At 32.9% G+C, this 17,145-nt stretch overlaps 2 protein-coding genes across 19 annotated transcripts in view; one reads left to right on the forward strand and one right to left on the reverse strand.

Annotated features, from left to right (window-relative positions):
• The window catches only part of LOC111001158 (muscle calcium channel subunit alpha-1), a 50,347-nt gene extending 37,067 nt beyond the window's left edge, over window positions 1–13,280 (forward strand). For 4 of the 18 annotated variants that reach the window (XM_045630716.1, XM_045630714.1, XM_045630720.1 and 1 more), the window contains 24 exons: window positions 890–942; window positions 1,017–1,154; window positions 1,490–1,604; window positions 2,147–2,277; window positions 2,659–2,884; window positions 3,184–3,282; window positions 3,535–3,567; window positions 4,402–4,587; window positions 4,988–5,090; window positions 5,363–5,526; window positions 5,662–5,759; window positions 5,897–5,985; window positions 6,472–6,612; window positions 7,060–7,225; window positions 7,841–7,849; window positions 8,720–8,894; window positions 9,005–9,104; window positions 9,269–9,344; window positions 9,423–9,506; window positions 9,757–10,229; window positions 11,094–11,194; window positions 11,404–11,510; window positions 11,740–11,803; window positions 11,865–13,280. In XM_045630716.1, coding sequence (XP_045486672.1) covers window positions 890–942; window positions 1,017–1,154; window positions 1,490–1,604; window positions 2,147–2,277; window positions 2,659–2,884; window positions 3,184–3,282; window positions 3,535–3,567; window positions 4,402–4,587; window positions 4,988–5,090; window positions 5,363–5,526; window positions 5,662–5,759; window positions 5,897–5,985; window positions 6,472–6,612; window positions 7,060–7,225; window positions 7,841–7,849; window positions 8,720–8,894; window positions 9,005–9,104; window positions 9,269–9,344; window positions 9,423–9,506; window positions 9,757–10,229; window positions 11,094–11,194; window positions 11,404–11,510; window positions 11,740–11,803; window positions 11,865–12,026 — 3,093 coding nt within the window. In that variant the 3' untranslated portion in view covers window positions 12,027–13,280. Of the gene's footprint in view, window positions 1–603; window positions 712–889; window positions 943–1,016; window positions 1,155–1,489; window positions 1,605–2,146; window positions 2,278–2,658; window positions 2,885–3,183; window positions 3,283–3,534; window positions 3,568–4,401; window positions 4,588–4,987; window positions 5,091–5,362; window positions 5,527–5,661; window positions 5,760–5,896; window positions 5,986–6,471; window positions 6,613–7,059; window positions 7,226–7,840; window positions 7,850–8,719; window positions 8,895–9,004; window positions 9,105–9,268; window positions 9,345–9,422; window positions 9,511–9,600; window positions 9,639–9,756; window positions 10,230–11,093; window positions 11,195–11,403; window positions 11,511–11,739; window positions 11,804–11,864 lie in introns of those variants that run through there. The other 14 variants (XM_045630722.1, XM_045630724.1, XM_045630728.1 and 11 more) reach the window with 13 other exon arrangements.
• Window positions 13,281–14,033: 753 nt separating this feature from the next.
• LOC111001148 (STING ER exit protein) lies at window positions 14,034–15,023 on the reverse strand. The gene has a single exon (XM_022270873.2). It carries the CDS (start codon window positions 14,734–14,736, stop codon window positions 14,092–14,094), a length of 645 nt encoding a protein of 214 aa, XP_022126565.1. The 5' UTR covers window positions 14,737–15,023; the 3' UTR covers window positions 14,034–14,091.
• Window positions 15,024–17,145: the final 2,122 nt, after the last annotated feature.

A 17,145-nucleotide genomic window follows, 5' to 3' on the forward strand; every position in this document is an offset into this window, starting at 1 on the left:
TAACGCAGTTTTTAGTATAATCTATCCTTTTCTGTCTCCTACCAATTAATAATTCACAATTTTACAAGACTGTGCAAATGTTTCGGCACTTTATTAAGATTCTCTTTATTAACGATCTTTTTATACGGGCAATTCTTTTCTTCTAAGGGGTGTTTTGGTGTGTCTTACAATATGTCGTGAGAAGAAGACTTTTCTAATACGTTTTATCCATACAAATTATGCTTTGAAAGTTGTATTCAGTATTAAATTAATCTGAAAATTCTTTAATATAAACTGGGAATTATGTTCGTACATTGGTTATGACTAACGCGCTCTGTATAATTGACATCATAAGCCGTATTAACAGTTTCTATGTCTAACAAGCATGACGACCGGACCCAAAGGTGTAGAGTCAACCAGACCAGACAACATTTAACCCCGAAAATGTCATAGACCATAACCCCTACCTTGGCGTTTCAGTAGATCAGTCGATCTAACGTATGTAGAAATAACGATCCATAAACCTTTGTGAATAATTTGTTGCTTTTCCCCTATGTCCTGATGCTGCGCCGGGCCGGATCCCTTGTCCATGGTAATGTATGAACTAATGGCATGCACCTGTAGTATGTGGTCAAATGTGTGATAGTAGCCATTAAGACGATAGGAAATATAATGTTAGTTACGTATTTGTTACAATTTATGTTCGCTGTGGTTGGTGTACAGTTGTTTAAGGTAAGGCTGACTTTTTTTAAATACAAAGCTTTTTAGTGTAACCATAATTTATAACACGCTGCAGTGTTTTCTACTAAATTTTGCCTTCATATAATTTATGTCAATAAAGTTTTTTATTGTATCGCATGTGATATAATGTTCAGCTTGTTAAGAAACTTAAGCAAAAGTTTTGTTTCAGGGTAAATTTTTTATGTGTAATGATATATCCAAAATGACGAAAGATGAATGCCAGTAAGTATTAATATAAAATGTATTTATTAAATATGTACTTAATATTTTACTTGATGTAATATAATACTTTTTAGAGGGACGTATTTGGTGTTTGAAAATCGTAATTATGTGGTAAGAGATAGAGAATGGAAGCGAAATGATTTTCATTTCGATAATGTTATGAAGGGGATGCTCACTCTTTTTACAGTATCTACTTTTGAAGGATGGCCAGGGTATGTTAATTGTAATAATAAAATACACTACTTCATAAATACCAATGCTAACATACCGAAGATCAAATTGTTACTAAGTTTAACTAGAACTGGATATAATATAAAATAAATAAGTTATTATATTATTATAAAGAACTGCATTTGCTGATTATTCCGTAAACATTTCATTTTAAAGTAGAATAATTGTTAAAGATAAAAACGTATCGAAGCAAGCTTATAGCAAAAATTTTTTGAAACACTTATATTGTTTTGTTTGAGAGATACCGAGATACTGAACAATATTCATTGTCCATATTAATAATGTGTAGAATAATAATAATTTACACAACTTTCAGGTTATTGTATGTATCTATAGACTCAAATGCTGAAGACCGTGGTCCTATTACTAATTTCCGTCCAATTGTTGCTGCGTACTATATTATTTATATTATTATAATCGCCTTCTTCATGGTAAGTTTACAAATTACATCTATTTTTATTATATATATTTTACATCTATTTTATTCTATTTTACATCGAATTCGTGTCAGTTTAAGAAAGATCTATAGGTAAATGAGGTGATGCATAACCAGGCTTTGATCTTGTAGTACGTACAAGTGTCTATCGAAAAATTTTGTATATCAGGCAGTGCTTTAACTAGCCATATCGCAATATTGAAGAGAGAAGAGGCCTAATGTATAAAACTGCAATTCTCTCGCAATGGCAACCAATAAAACATATTTTCTGTATTTGACTAAAGTTAGCACCACAAGACTGTTAGGCGGAAGGAAGTTAGCCGGGTCAGCTACTATTCTCTATTTCAATAAAAATACTACATTTATTTTTCAAATTACCTTAACAAGATACTTAAAAATCAACGCTTACTTTTTCCATACTAATACTTCCTAATACTACTTGGGAACACAACAAACTCGTACGATAAATCTCAAATCCCAATTGTACAGTAAAGCGGGGTCAATATTGAGGCAATATAAAACTGCTTCCTTTTCTAGGTGAACATATTCGTCGGTTTCGTCATAGTGACATTCCAAAACGAGGGTGAGCAGGAGTACAAGAATTGCGAGTTAGATAAGAACCAAAGGAATTGTATTGAATTCGCTTTAAAGGCAAAACCAATTAGGAGGTACGTAGTTATTTATCAAATTGACTGAAGTCAAGATTTTATAACTTTGCTCAGTCAGTGAGTCCAATATAACTGTGTTAGTTACTCAGAATTGGTTCTTACATTTGAAATTTGTAAGCATCCTATATTGTATATATATTTAATCCTACTGGACGTGTGTATGTCACTGAACCCCTCTTTAACGGCTGGACCGATTTGAAATTTTTGTATGCATATCCTAAACGCTTGAAATACCATCCAGGACAACTCTGTCGGGTCCTTTAGTATATGTAAAGATAACTATAATTGTAATTTTGCATGTTTACATAAAACCTTTGAAAACAATCTTCGAGATTCAAATCTCACTTACGATAATCAAATTCAATGTACATTATTTTCAAGGTATATTCCAAAGCACCGTATACAGTACAAAGTATGGTGGTTTGTGACTTCCCAGCCATTTGAGTATGCCATCTTCGTTCTTATCATGATCAACACCATCACACTTGCCATGAAGTACCACAATCAGCCCGTGGAATACAGTAAAGCGTTGGATATGCTGAACATGATCTTTACTGCAGTGTTTGCTCTGGAGTTCATCTTTAAACTTGCGGCCTTTAGATTTAAGGTATTTATTTAGAATTTTAAATGTTGGTATACATCTAAAGTCTATTTAACACACTATGTATTTTTTGTTACAAATAGGTTATTCTAAATTAGTGATAAAATAAAATATATTCACTGAATTATTATTGAAGTAAGACAAAAGACATCACTAATGTTGACTTCATCCGTCCAACAAAGTTCTTACACTACCATATTAGCTAGTGTTATATATCTTTCGATAATAATATGCTATATTCGGACCACGTAGGTGCCGGTTCGGAGTTTTGATTATTTAACTTAACGTAACGTTGTTTATTTCAGAACTATTTCGGAGATGCCTGGAATACGTTTGACTTCATTATAGTCCTTGGTAGCATCATAGACATCGTCGTATCACAAGTAAACGAACTTAAAAACCAGGTAACAGCACTGAGCACTAGACAACACCATAGGTAACACTTGTATGGTTGGTTTAAATTTAAAAAGAACAAAATATTTGCTAATAATCGGGTTTTCTTCCATTCCACAAAATACATTTTATAAATGTTATAAATGAATTTAGACCAATCTAAGTTTAGACAGTGCGGTACTGTCCCTTGCATGGACGATATTGATGTTGTAATAACAACAATCTTCTTGATGTTGTAGTTACTTATTTACACCGTGTTTCAGGGAAGTGGTCTGCCAAGAACGCATGTTGTTAAGGTAAGTTAGCTCGATGTTACTTTATTAACTTGACCGAACATTACCTTAATTAAACGATGAAAAGTAGGATGAAGTAATTTTACATAATTAAGTTATATGCATTGATATACGAAAAAACCTATAGGTTTTTTGTATATCACATATTTTGAAGTGAAAACTCCTTTAGCATCGATGTGATTTGCAAGTCGATGAAACAAAAAAGCGCCAGTAATCTTTGGTCAAGTAGCTGTCAGAACTATATAAAAGTTACTATATCTATATCTTCTACAGTCAATGTTTCTAATAGTCTTAGCTTTGTAGTCTATCGTAAGCTTTTGATGTAAAAACTGGGACAGTAACAATAAAGACAGATGCGCACACGCACAAACACATGTATAAATATTCATTAAAAACGATTATAAAAATTAATTAGTACAAAGCTAACGCACACATGCATAAGTATAAATATTATAGTTTTCTGTAAATAAAAAGTACTTCATTGAAACCTAAGCACCGATCACTATAATTAATAACAAAGTAATAATAATATAATATGTAACTTTTGATTGGATGTATATACTTACCTATAAATTATTGCAAAATTTAAACGGGTGACAAAGTTCAGATATCATAGATTCTAGTATCGTTAATTTTATCGACGCATATTTTTTTCTATTTTAAAACAATTTAAAATTCTGAAAATTGCTTCAATTTGACAAAACCTGCAATTACATATTGGCTTCTAAAAATAAACTGTAACTGTACTGTAAAATGTTCAATAAACTTAATTACGATATTCACCATTCAATACCTTACAATTCAATACCTTATTACATAAACATTTAACTATTTCAGGAAAGCTCTATTCCATCCATAAATTTCTTTCGACTTTTCCGTGTCATGAGACTCGTCAAGTTGCTGTCAAGAGGAGAGGGCATCCGAACACTGCTATGGACCTTCATAAAATCCTTTCAAGCGCTACCCTATGTGGCTCTCCTTATTTTGATGCTGTTTTTTATATACGCTGTAGTCGGAATGCAGGTAAGACTTCAAAAAATATACAATTTTTTTTACTTGTATTTCAAATAGTTCCGTTTCCATCAAATTAATTTAAGCAAGCCTGATCACCAATTGTTCAGGATTTTTTATTAATCTGACGACTGTCTCGCGGCCCGTTTCTTGCAAAAAGTAATTAAAGTGGTTGGTTGGTGGGTTATTTACAAATATCATAAAAATATCTTAGGGTCCTTCAAGAAAAGAGCATTTTTCTGGCATTGAGAGTGTCCATGGACGGCGGTATCACTTAACATCAGGTGAGCCTCCTGCCCGTTTGCCCCCTGTTCTATTAAAAAAAAAAACAGCAACACATGCAGTAAGTACCCGCCCAATGTCCCATTACGGGGCGTTAAATAATTATTAATATTAATTTACTTTTTTTTAGGTATTCGGTAAAATAGCGATAGACGACGAGACGCCAATTACACGAAACAATCACTTCCAAACATTCCCACAGGCAATTCTAGTATTATTCCGATCAGCTACTGGTAAATATGTATTATTTGTGAAAAAACATAAGTTTCGAACAAAAAATATTCCATGGCATTGATAAATATTCTTGATTTAAAGAAAACACTTTTTTATGGATTATAGTTATGTAATGTATTTAAGTTTAAATACAATAATACATAACTATAAAATCCGTAAAAAAGTGTTTTCTTTAAATGTGTAATACTTATGTTAATAAAAGACAATACTAAATATTCTAGATCCAAATATGATGATGAAAGATTAAATTATATATTTTAATTTGTCATAGGTGAAGCATGGCAAGATATAATGATGGGTGTTTCCCCGGATCCAGATGTAAAATGTGATGAAAACTATAGAGATGAAGGGGAAGAGGGGACTAGTAATGAATCCTGTGGGAGTGTTCTCGCTTTTCCCTATTTTATCTCATTTTACGTGCTGTGTTCTTTTTTGGTGAGTATTTAATTAAAAAATGAAAAAAAAACTTCCCAATTATTACTGCAAAAACTTTTTAGTCGTATTATGACTACAATGTAATAGATACATCTAATAACTAGGTAAAAATTCTATGATACGATTTTTTTCCAGATTATTAATTTATTCGTGGCAGTCATTATGGATAACTTTGATTATTTGACTAGAGACTGGTCTATATTGGGACCACACCACTTAGATGAATTTATAAGGTATAAAAACATATCAGATTTCAAATAAAACAACTTGTAATGTACGCATTTACATTCGCTACACTGAGATTTCCTTAAAAGTATTCTGGTCCATTAAGTTTATAACTCAGTACAATGATGTTTTGAAATCTTTTCAGGTTATGGAGTGAATATGATCCAGATGCAAAGGGTCGAATTAAACATTTAGATGTAGTTACGTTGTTAAGGAAAATAAGCCCGCCCTTAGGTAATTTAAATTATAGACACCAGATAAGACGTAGTAACTAACGTAAAAACAATTAAACTAAAACACGGTCATATGTTCCAATCCGTTTAAAATAGACTTCAACTTGACCCTATTAATCCGGCGCCATTAACTCTCTAAATTCCAATTGTGATTTTGATGATTGATTCCGATGTTTTGGTATACAAGCTCGACGTAGTTCTCTGAATATATGTAGCTCTGATGTCGCAACCTTGGGATCCCCCCGCGGTACAAAAACTCACTTTTGAAATTGCTATCGGTATCGCTTATAAAAGTTAAAGAGTATCTGTTTATAAAAAGCAGAATTGTAAAAAGAAATAAAATTATTTCTCAAACAATTGGTTACTTGATTATGTAGTTATGTATTTGTGATAAAGATTACTATAACTTTTTGTCTACGAGACTTGCGTTACTCGTTCACATGTAAACTTGCGTACTCATTTCCTTCATGACTTTTGTTGTTTTAAGGTTTCGGCAAGCTATGTCCTCATAGAGTAGCCTGTAAGCGTCTAGTCTCTATGAACATGCCACTTAATTCGGATGGTACCGTGCTCTTTAATGCCACTCTCTTTGCTGTAGTCAGAACTTCACTAAAGATCAAAACGGATGGTAAGTAACATTTAAAAACATTCATTCTCATAACATACAATAGTTACTTATATACTTAAGACACTCTATGAATAAGCGAGTAGAGCTTAAGTGGACTTTTATTTACGTAAAGAACTGGGATCACTCAAGAGATTGTATTATAGTCCTCATTTATATAGTTATAAGTTAACAAAAGAAAATATGCTACTTTTTAATCTACGAAATCAAAACACATCTGACAATGTTCGTATATATTATAGTAATCAAAACGAATTACAAGACAGACATAGATTCGTGTCTGTTTTATTTAGTTAGAATTCAAACCCGGGACATTCTGGTAAACATGTATGTGACATAAGACTTTTGCAGGACAAAACACTTTATAAATTTAACAATTATAGAATACGTTGAAGTATCAAGTTTAGATAACCACACTTGTATTAGAACAAAGTATTATTCAAATTTCAGGCAATATAGACGATTGTAATACTGAATTGAGAGCAGTCATAAAAAAGATTTGGAAGCGAACCTCACCGAAACTGCTAGACCAGGTTGTACCACCACCAGGTGATCCCAACGAGATCACCGTTGGAAAGTTTTACGCAACATTCTTAATACAAGACTACTTCAGAAGGTATACAAGTGTATTAAATTAGTATTGTACAAGAGGTTTTATATATAACAATTTCATAACTGAAGTATTAATATTGATTTGCAAGAACACTCAATGCAGCAGTATAGGGAGAAATAAGATGACAAGATTTGTTATATCCGAGTCTTATTTTGTGCCAAGTAACCTACTACGACTGTCTCAAACAGTAATGGGTATATCTAGCTACAAAGTATATTTATATAACAGTATAATGAAATTTTAGACAAATAAAATGTGTTGTCGATATTGGTAACGCGAGGCGATTTGGCGAGATGTATCAAATAGCTACTTCACAAATAATATAAACCTTACGTACAGCTTAATTTCTTCTTCATTACACTAACAACTTTACGTGTAGTTTATTACAAGAATTGTTTATTAATATATACCTATATTAGATCATTAACTATTGAAATTTTAAAATGTAAAACATCTTGTATCGTTACTGATATAATAGTTTCATTTAAATTAAGTGAATCTTTAATTTTATAAGCTTTTGAGTACTTAACAAGCCAAAAAAGTGTTTTATAATTTATTTCTTATATGAAATTTTTGTTACGTTCAGTTTAAGACTGACCTTGTATTTTTGTTTCATAGGAATCACGCGTAAGTATCAAAGGAAACGTATGTTGCTAGGACAGAATGTACCCTTTAGTAGTAAAAAGATTGAGCTAGAAACTTGTGTGTCGCGGTGTTTCGACAGAGGTCCGTTTCTTATTCAAAAAGCTATCTTATATTAATTACCATTCATATATACAAAACGTGAGCCTACCTACGTTACTATATTTTAGCTTTTAGAGACAGATGTTATACGGCCCTTCCTTGCCAGGCCCTTCCGGTGAAGGAAGAACTAAAAATCAAAGTGCACTGCATGTATTGTCGTAAGGAAACACCACAACACCTAAGTACTACAGCTTCGAATGATGTTAGAACAAAATTTGACAACAGATTTAAAAAAATTTATATAGATGTTTTCGATTGTACCCCGCATGGTTCTTCAAGGTTTAAATTTTTTCTTTTGAGGCCTTAGCCCATTCCTTCACAAAGCTAACTCCCGATCCGTAAGCAGGCATGCTTGGATTTTTCCCGGGTATTTCATTTATTCATATTTGTTATATGTTGTGTTTTTGTGATATTTTGTTAAACGGAGAAATACATAACCCATTCCACGCTCAAAATAAAAATATTACAGATATTATGCGAATTTAATAGCAAAGCTTATAATTAAAGTTATACAAACTAGCATAGAATTTCTAGGCATATCTAGATGTGAATTTAGCTTAGTCACAATATAGAGAACAAAAACTTTTGCCAGCTTTATTTAAGGTACTGCTCAAATTCTCAACACATCAGTCATTGACATAAAAACATTAGCGATTAGATATCTGTAAATATACCATCAGAAAACCATAGTGATTTATGCTCCATATGAATTCAAGCTTGAAATAGTTTTTGAAACGTTTTTATGAAATGAAGGTTCAAAAAGCGAAAGGAACAGGAGATGAGAGCTAGTGCTGGTGGCGAAACGGTTCAGCAGATGACGCTACAGGCTGGTTTGAGAACCCTGCATGAAGCCGGTCCGGAACTGAAGCGAGCTATCTCCGGATGTCTAGATGATGTTGATGCGAACCTAGATTTACCAATGCACCGGGTGAGTTCTGTTTTGATTTTTTAACAACACAGTTCACATAACCTGAATATCTTAGTTCTTTTTCCAAAAAAACAAAAGAACGGTAGAAATATTTTATTCACTTTTTTCAGAGAAATCACTCACTTTTCGGCGGCGTCTGGTCAAGCATCCGACGACATGGTCCCAATAGGAACTTAAACAGACAACGGAAACCTGGAGACCCTCCAGCAGGTAAATAAAATAAAAAAAGTCTTATTTTATATCTTTCAAACAAATCTTTTACAACTATTAACTACCAATTGCGTACTGAAACTACAAATGTATACATTTTTTCAATTTTATTTATTATAAACAATATTCAATTATTTTATTTTTCATAAAACGAGTATTTTTAGAAGGCGTCGGAAACCATCTGAGTTCGATGATGCAAAAGGAATATGGAGTCGGTCCTCTGCCATTAACGCCAAACTTGTAAGTATTAACATCGATAAAACATTATTCATTGTTTCCTAAGTTATTCACTTAATAATAATCTCTTTAAATCTATAGAGCAAATGGCCAACCCAAAGAGCAAATACCAATGCGTCCGCTGATACTCAACGGGGAGTCAGAAAAGATTTATCAGGTGTTAGAGTAAGTAACAAAACATATATTAAGCGGGACTGTAACATTCTAATATTTTTTAAAAACTCAATGAAACTCATAGAAACATCGCTTATTATTGCAGAAGAACAACAAACAATCTTAAGAACGCTATTTATCAAGGTAGCTAATACGTGTGATTTTTCGAGTGAACTCTGTAGATAGAACGTTGTAGCACTAACTTGCATCGTGTGAATAACACATAACACTTTTTTACACACGCTTTCCTTTGGATGGACAGCAATCAGCGGTCAAACTATCCAGAAATGCTGGGACAGATCGGGCTGGCATTTGGCTGCGTCAATTACCTGTCGACCCCGGAATCAAGCAAAGCACCGACCCATCGGCAAAAGGTTCACCCAGAAGACAACGCATCTATAGAAAAACTAACGATACCACGGAAAGCGTCGCCCGAAGATAAAACACCCTCCCCTATAACGGATACGATACAGCCAAAGATTTCTCCGTTACTGGCAGGGGAGATAACGCCCGCTTTAGACTCGAAGACAATGACTCTGTACGGCTACAATGCAGCTGCAAAACTGCCGTTTGCGTTTTCACATGCACGAGAGCAGCGGGCTAGTAGAGGAGGAGAGAGGAGAAGTCTCCGGACGATTCGGCCAATGGTGGCAGGTCGGATGGTGCGCAGCGCGTCTTCGGGCGCCGCCACGCATACGCAGTACACACGTCATGTAGATCGCCCGCATTCGCCAGGTCCGCACCTTATAGGAAGTTTCCTTTTTCTAATAACTTCTAGACTTTATTCTATGAATTTAAATAGTAGAATACATACAAACAATCAAATAATCTCTTCTATGCAAATACCTACTTTTCTTATATTTGTAACTTCTTAAGAAAAATTTCCTTTTTAGAATGTATGCTGACGGGTTCGGCAGAACGTTTGTCTAATGTCTATTATAACTCTTATATTTTGTTTAGTAATTCTACAAATGTTCTGGGTAAGAAAATTGTATATTAAACGAAGGAAACTTTCTATGCTTGTCATCAATACGCACTAATTTTAATTGATGGGTTCAGACAAATTCAGAAACACAGGATACGTGTCGAAAGTGTATTAACACATACATGGCTTTGCAAAAACATAATTTTCACTTTAAAATAATTTTTACACGCATTTAAGCACACTAATTAAAAAAATATATACTAACATAATACATTAGTAGTCACCGTCATTTGAAGTATTAACAGGGTACATAGCACGTAAACTAATCTTTATGAAAAACTGTTTAGAATAGATAGTTATTAGAACTAACATGCTTAATGCACGATAATAAATCTCATGAGGGCGATAAATTAAATTTAAAGTAATCATTGCGTATACTTTCACTGCTTTCTAATAGAATATTAGGGGCTAGCTTATATGCTTAATATATAGAAGAATAGTTGCTAGATTTAGATTTGCATTGAACTAAAATTTATTAAGAAACATTAGCATCATTAAGTAAAAGATTAACACTTTTACAAATGTTTATAAAACTTCCCTGATAAGAACAACAAAAAACGGATATAGAATCGTAAGAATATAAAAACGGAAATATAAGCTTGTCCAAATAACAGGCGGAGATAGTTCTGGGCGTGGTGTGATGTCTCTACCGGGCAGCCCTCGCAATAGTTCATCAGTACCAGTTGTGGGGTCTGCAGAAAGCCTTGTAACTAGGGTAAGATAAAAATCATAGCAATTTCTACGAAGATTAAATCGATTGAAGGTCATTATGATTTTTCTGTAAAATATAATTACAGATCCTACATAGTAAATATCTGAATAGTTTCAAACATTGAAAAAATATATACATATGCATATTTGGAACTTTCAGAACTAAAGTTCCTTATACGTATATTTAATAAAACATATTGTAAATTTAAACAGGTTTTAACAGAACAAGGACTTGGTGAATATTGCGACCCAGAATTTGTAAGGAATACATCTAGGGAGATGCAAGAAGCGTTGGAAATGACACAAGAACAGATGGACAGGTACTAGATTATTTTTGAGTTGATATATTATTAGTAAGTTGGCGGAATGTTTAATATGCCTTATAATCAGAAGTTTATGACATTAGGAAGGTTTATTTCATCTTTGGCCACGAGCCATAGGCCACAGGCAATAAAAAAGCATTAGCATATGACGACTCAGCAAGTTAAGCAACAGCAAGCAATAATCCAAAGTACCACCTATTATTTTTTATTGTTTTTACGATTACAGGGCAGCCCACCAATTAATGATACAAGAGAGGAATATAAAACTCGCCCAAAACCAACCACAAGTTGTAAGTATCACTGAATATACAATATGTTTATCGTTCTTATGACGGCGTAATGAATGTATAGGGGGACATTTGGACTGTTATAGGGCGACATCCTAGCTCGTCAATACCATCCTTTTCACCAGCCCGCCGCACCAGCACTCAAGCGGTTATAGCACCGACTGACTCTCGGCCTAGCGCCAAACACCACAGGACCAAGCGAAAACGGAAGCCTGTGCTTGTCTAAACTAGACCTTGTGAATATTTTACATATATACACTAGGTGGTCATGCTCAAATTTTCGTTAATTTACTCTTAGACTTTTCGATGAATTTGTTTGACTCGACCAGGCGGAACAAATTAGGTACTAGGTAACTGTGTCAACAGTATAAAGTGAGAATCGTAGACATTAAAATAATTATATAGTAAAAGTTAAATAGATGTATTTATGAACAGGATTTTGTTTTGAAATTTGACAGAGACTCTTTATTGATAATTAATCTTTGGAATTTGCAATTAATTTGTAAATAAAGTTAGCTGGGAGTGTCTTATTCACTTTCTGTTCTCAGTAGAATAGACTCTAATGCAGTGGTAAGAACTGGACATTACTGGATTGTTAGTAAGATCCAGTAGACGCCAATGCTAAAAATACTAGGTTGCAAATTCTATTTAAATATTTTGATTTTTTAAATTTCTATTGGTAGACTTAAAATTTTCGTAAAATTCAAAAACATATAGTTAAATTAGATATGATATAACAGTATTAAATATTAGCTATATATTAGCTAGGTAATTAATTGTTGGGCCTGATCTATAATATCAAAATTGATTTTCCCTTGATATTGTCAGACTGAAAGTAGTGTTGCTAGAAATTTTGATTTAACTTTTATCTACTCCTAATCCATATTCTAATTCAAAAGTCTAATGACAATACAAAACTTAAAGACTTTAAACAAATTTTATAGTTCTTTTTATACTATATTAAACAATCCTTCATAATGATACTTCCTTTTGTTTTTTTTTTTTGTTAGAAATTTACCTATACTAACATAAAAATGTTTATATGGTAAGCTGAAATAAACAATTATACCCTCTGAAACTGCCTATTTATATATTAAAAAATAATATGTTTTGAACGCTTAATATCTTCAGAATTTAAATCTAACTGTACTGTCAATGAATACTCATATTTGGCTTGTAAAATTTGTAAAAGACAGTAGAAAATAATATTAATTTAAGTGGCATCAATATAACATTCTATTGTATTTATATGTAAAAAGAACATGATCCAGTTTGACAAGCATATTCAATATTCAGTTAATACAATTCTTGTAATTGCAACACTAAAAAGAATTGATAACATGTATTAAAAACTTTGGAGAGTGGAGTAATAGTTGGTGTTGCCAGTTACTTATTATATATATAGCCTTAGGGATTACCCTTAGAAGTGCCCTTCTGGAACATTGTAAATTATAAATAAATAAAGTGTTACAAAATCTTACCCATTTTACCATAAATCACATTCCTATAGGGTTAAGATTTAAAACTTTGTAATCAGTGTTATAACAATTGGTCTTAAAATGTCGAATTACCTGTATAAAATTTGACTTGTAAATTTGACTTTTTTTGTATTAAAATAAACATTTGTTATAACCATTTTTGAACATTGGCTATTAAAATCCTTTATAAATTCAAAAAAATTATAGCTTTGTTTAATTTGATATTTTAAAAGTTTAACAGATTATGTGAAAATTTCAACTAAATGTTATTGTACCACTAAGTTTCGACATGTTAAAACTTAGGACTTTTTTTTACTATTTGATTGTAGTATGTCATATTCACTGTCTTCCCTTTCTTCTTTCTTATTTTTTAATTTCAATCTTAATTTTTAATTATGCAAAATTGTTAAAAGTAATATAAACATTTTCCTTCATAATTTATATAAGTCAGAGTCAGAGAAAAAACCAAAATCTTATTATCATAAATTAATTGACATTATAACTTAATAAAACAGTCTGTTTTTATAAAGAATTCTATTCATATCTAAATTTTACAAGAACCATAACAATTTGTAAATATTAAAAGGAAAATATTTATTACGTCAGTCATGATAAATTTAAATATTATAAATGTATTTCTTTTCATATGATTAAAAGATTTAAAACCTCTGTTCTTATTATTACTATAATCAGCCTGTGTATATGAATAGGGGTGGTTTAGTGAATCTATTAGGGGTAGAAATAAATAATTGAGCTGTATTTATAAGTTAAAAATTTTATAATTCTTGCAATGTTCAAAAAAGAAATAAAAAATTACTTGTCAATCAAAGTCCCTCGAACTCTTTTTTCACTAGAACCTTGTGATGGCATTTCAGCCTGTCTCTTGTTCATTCCCTTCCTTTCTAATTGTTTTTCAATAATCCTAGCATTATTGGCATAGCTGTCTGCCACTTCTCTCGCTTCTATCTCATCTTCTTCCTCATCTATAGTGGAAACCGTTACAGAACTGAATTTACCCATGTTCTTAGTATGTTTTGTAACCATAATTTTCTTTGGTTGCACTAAAGCTACTTGTTTATAGATGTCTGTTACTTCACCCACAGTCTGAACTAATGCACCCTCAAATATAAAAACAACATTGCTTTCTTGATTATGCTTGTAATATATGGGAATAGAACACTTCTTACACTTTAATCTGTATTGCCTTTCAATACCTTTCTCTCGTTTTAAATAAACTGTTTCATCAGGATCTGAAGTGATTTTATGAGCATGTTTTGAACCGTCAATTACTCTGGCTCCGTCTGTTGGTCGCAGTGGTAGTCTGTCTAATGAACAATCCAGAATAAGCGACATTTGTCCACATAAACAATAGTAAATATGCAGTGGTTTTGTTTCATTATATTCTTCTTGGTCTTTTGTGTCAGAACAAACAATACTTCTGGAAACAACTTTAGGCATTTTCTTGATGTATGCCTGGATGTATTTTAGGGAAGTGTCAAATTTTGTTTGTTTTGATATGCTGCGATCGTCGTATCACGGATATGAATTAGTAATTAAACACTCGTAATAAAAGTACTTAATGTTCTTGAATCTTTACATTTTTTATCAAGTTTTTAACTACGATTTGTGTAATAACAATTATCTTAGTTCAACATTAAGGTTTTACTGTAATAATAATTTATATAGACAAAGTTACTTTGTAGTAGACGACCCACTAACGAATTTATAAAATATAAATGTCACACTTCACAGACACAGAAATTACTTAGTCTGTGGCCACAGAATTGGACCGACGAGAAGGATAGAAGATTGTGGGCGTGCGTACCTAAATACTAGTACATACTTTTAGATAAAGCCCACGTAGTCCAGTACCAACTACCAGTAGGCAGTAGCCCACTCATGGCTTGGTACGGCGTTGAACGTGATATTTTTGTCAGTTGCTTTATTATTAAACGTAGAATGAAACTTCTTTATCGGCGTTGGAAAAAAAATACCGTCACATTTTTCCTTTATGCGCCATCTTTTTCTTGTCTCTACCACGGTAGATTTGATGCCATTAATAATAAATATTTTTAGCAACCAGAAGTGATAATTAAATTTAAAAAAAACAATTCGAAATAACCTAAGAAGTAATTTACTCATTAAACTAAGAAAACACAGTATTCTCTAAAACACACTAAATTTATCATAAAACTTATACAAGCGAAACAACACGACATTAGATATTTAAAAAACAACCGTTAATCTTAAAACAATTACACAAATTCCACCGAATAAAAATAACATAGAACGAACTCACAGTACGCGGCTTCGAAACCACCCACCTTTCTAGTCAACGTCCGGGCAGCAAATGCGAGCGTGACTTTTTTTTGGTATGGAATCTCGCTGTTGGCCTGAAGGGCCTTTAAAGGCTTATTACACCACGCGATATTCAGACAGTCTTACTAAGATTCAGCCTAGTGTAATAAGAGTTAGCCAGTTAGCCTGTCTAATTAGACCGACCGAATGGGTTCGGCGGTGCTTACTGGCTTACTTGCTGAATATCGTGTAGTGTAATAAGACTTAGCACGCTAAACCATTCAGTCAGCGCGCGGCAGTCACAGAGCAAAGACGTTTGTACATGTTTGTTTTCTGTGGCCGCGTGCACCACGGCGTGTTTGCAAGAAAAAAAGTACTTTGGAATGTTTTTTTAATTTTTATAGATAAAGTTAGCCAACGCTCGACACACTGATACATTGGTAAAAACAAACATGAATCTTAAATTTAGAAATAAGGTTCGGACAATCAATCTTATTATAGAATATCTTAGCTGCAAACGATGTGTCAATAAATTTAAATAAATTTTCTGCGATTCTCTAATGACAACATACTAAAGTGTGCCAGCCTGGTTCTGTTCTTGATTTGTACCGAGACATGCCATTTTTATTGCCATATTAAATGTATGGAGTATCTATTAAATTACATATAATAATATAAATTACTAATATTACATTTTAATAGTCATTCAAACTCGGCAACTCCTACTCTAAGGTAGTTTCTTAAGTCACATGGCGACATCCGTCACCGACTACGTACGCTTTGCAAATGAGTAAAATGTCGAGTTAGCATGCGGTATTCAGTCCAGTGTAATAGCGAGCTTGCTAATTAGATTTTAAGACAGTCTTACTCAGACAGTCTGAATATCGCATAGTGTAATAAGCACTTTACAGCTCAGCACGGGCTGTTTGGCGAGCTTAGCTCAGCCGGGAAGGGTGGGGTTCTCGCGACTCGCGCAAGGGCGTCTCATGTGAGACTCGAACCTCGGCTTGGGCCGTCGCGGGGGGGTCAATCGCCTGAAGGATAGGACGGAAACTCACTGGAGTGATCGAAATGCGAAGTAAAGGTCCTCGCCTTCCCCGGAGAAGGCGGTTTTTAACCCTAGTCTGATTGTTTCTGCTTTTATTATTATCGGCCGCGCGGGTGGCTTGCGAGCGTGCCACACTGAGGCCTTTCTTTTATAGTAAGCGGGTGGGGATCGAAACCACCTACTGTAGTTTCTGCTTATAATATACAACTCTATTACAAGAATGAAATTCTGTAATAATGTTAGTAGTAATAAGGTAAAATAAATTTCATTGTATTATTTGTATTCGTCTATGATAATAAAAGCATTTTGTTAAACTTTTTCTTATTTAAAGTGTTTGTCTTACGCAAGTAATGTTCATCTAAAATTAGGATTTGTAAAAAATATAGGATTCGAAGTTATCAGGTTACTTTTTCATAATTTAAACTTAACAAACATTCTATTACATGTAATCAAAAGGCATTAAGAATTTAAAACAGAAATTATATGTAAATATAATTATCTCTTACTTTTCTTACTACTTA

The sequence above is a fragment of the Pieris rapae genome, chromosome 13, assembly GCF_905147795.1.
Source record: "Pieris rapae chromosome 13, ilPieRapa1.1, whole genome shotgun sequence".
Lineage (NCBI taxonomy): Eukaryota > Metazoa > Arthropoda > Insecta > Lepidoptera > Pieridae > Pieris > Pieris rapae.

Excerpts from the sequence above, each read along its gene's own strand:
- LOC111001148 (XM_022270873.2), bottom strand. The coding sequence starts at position 14,736 with ATGCCTAAAGTTGTTTCCAGAAGTATTGTTTGTTCTGACACAAAAGAC.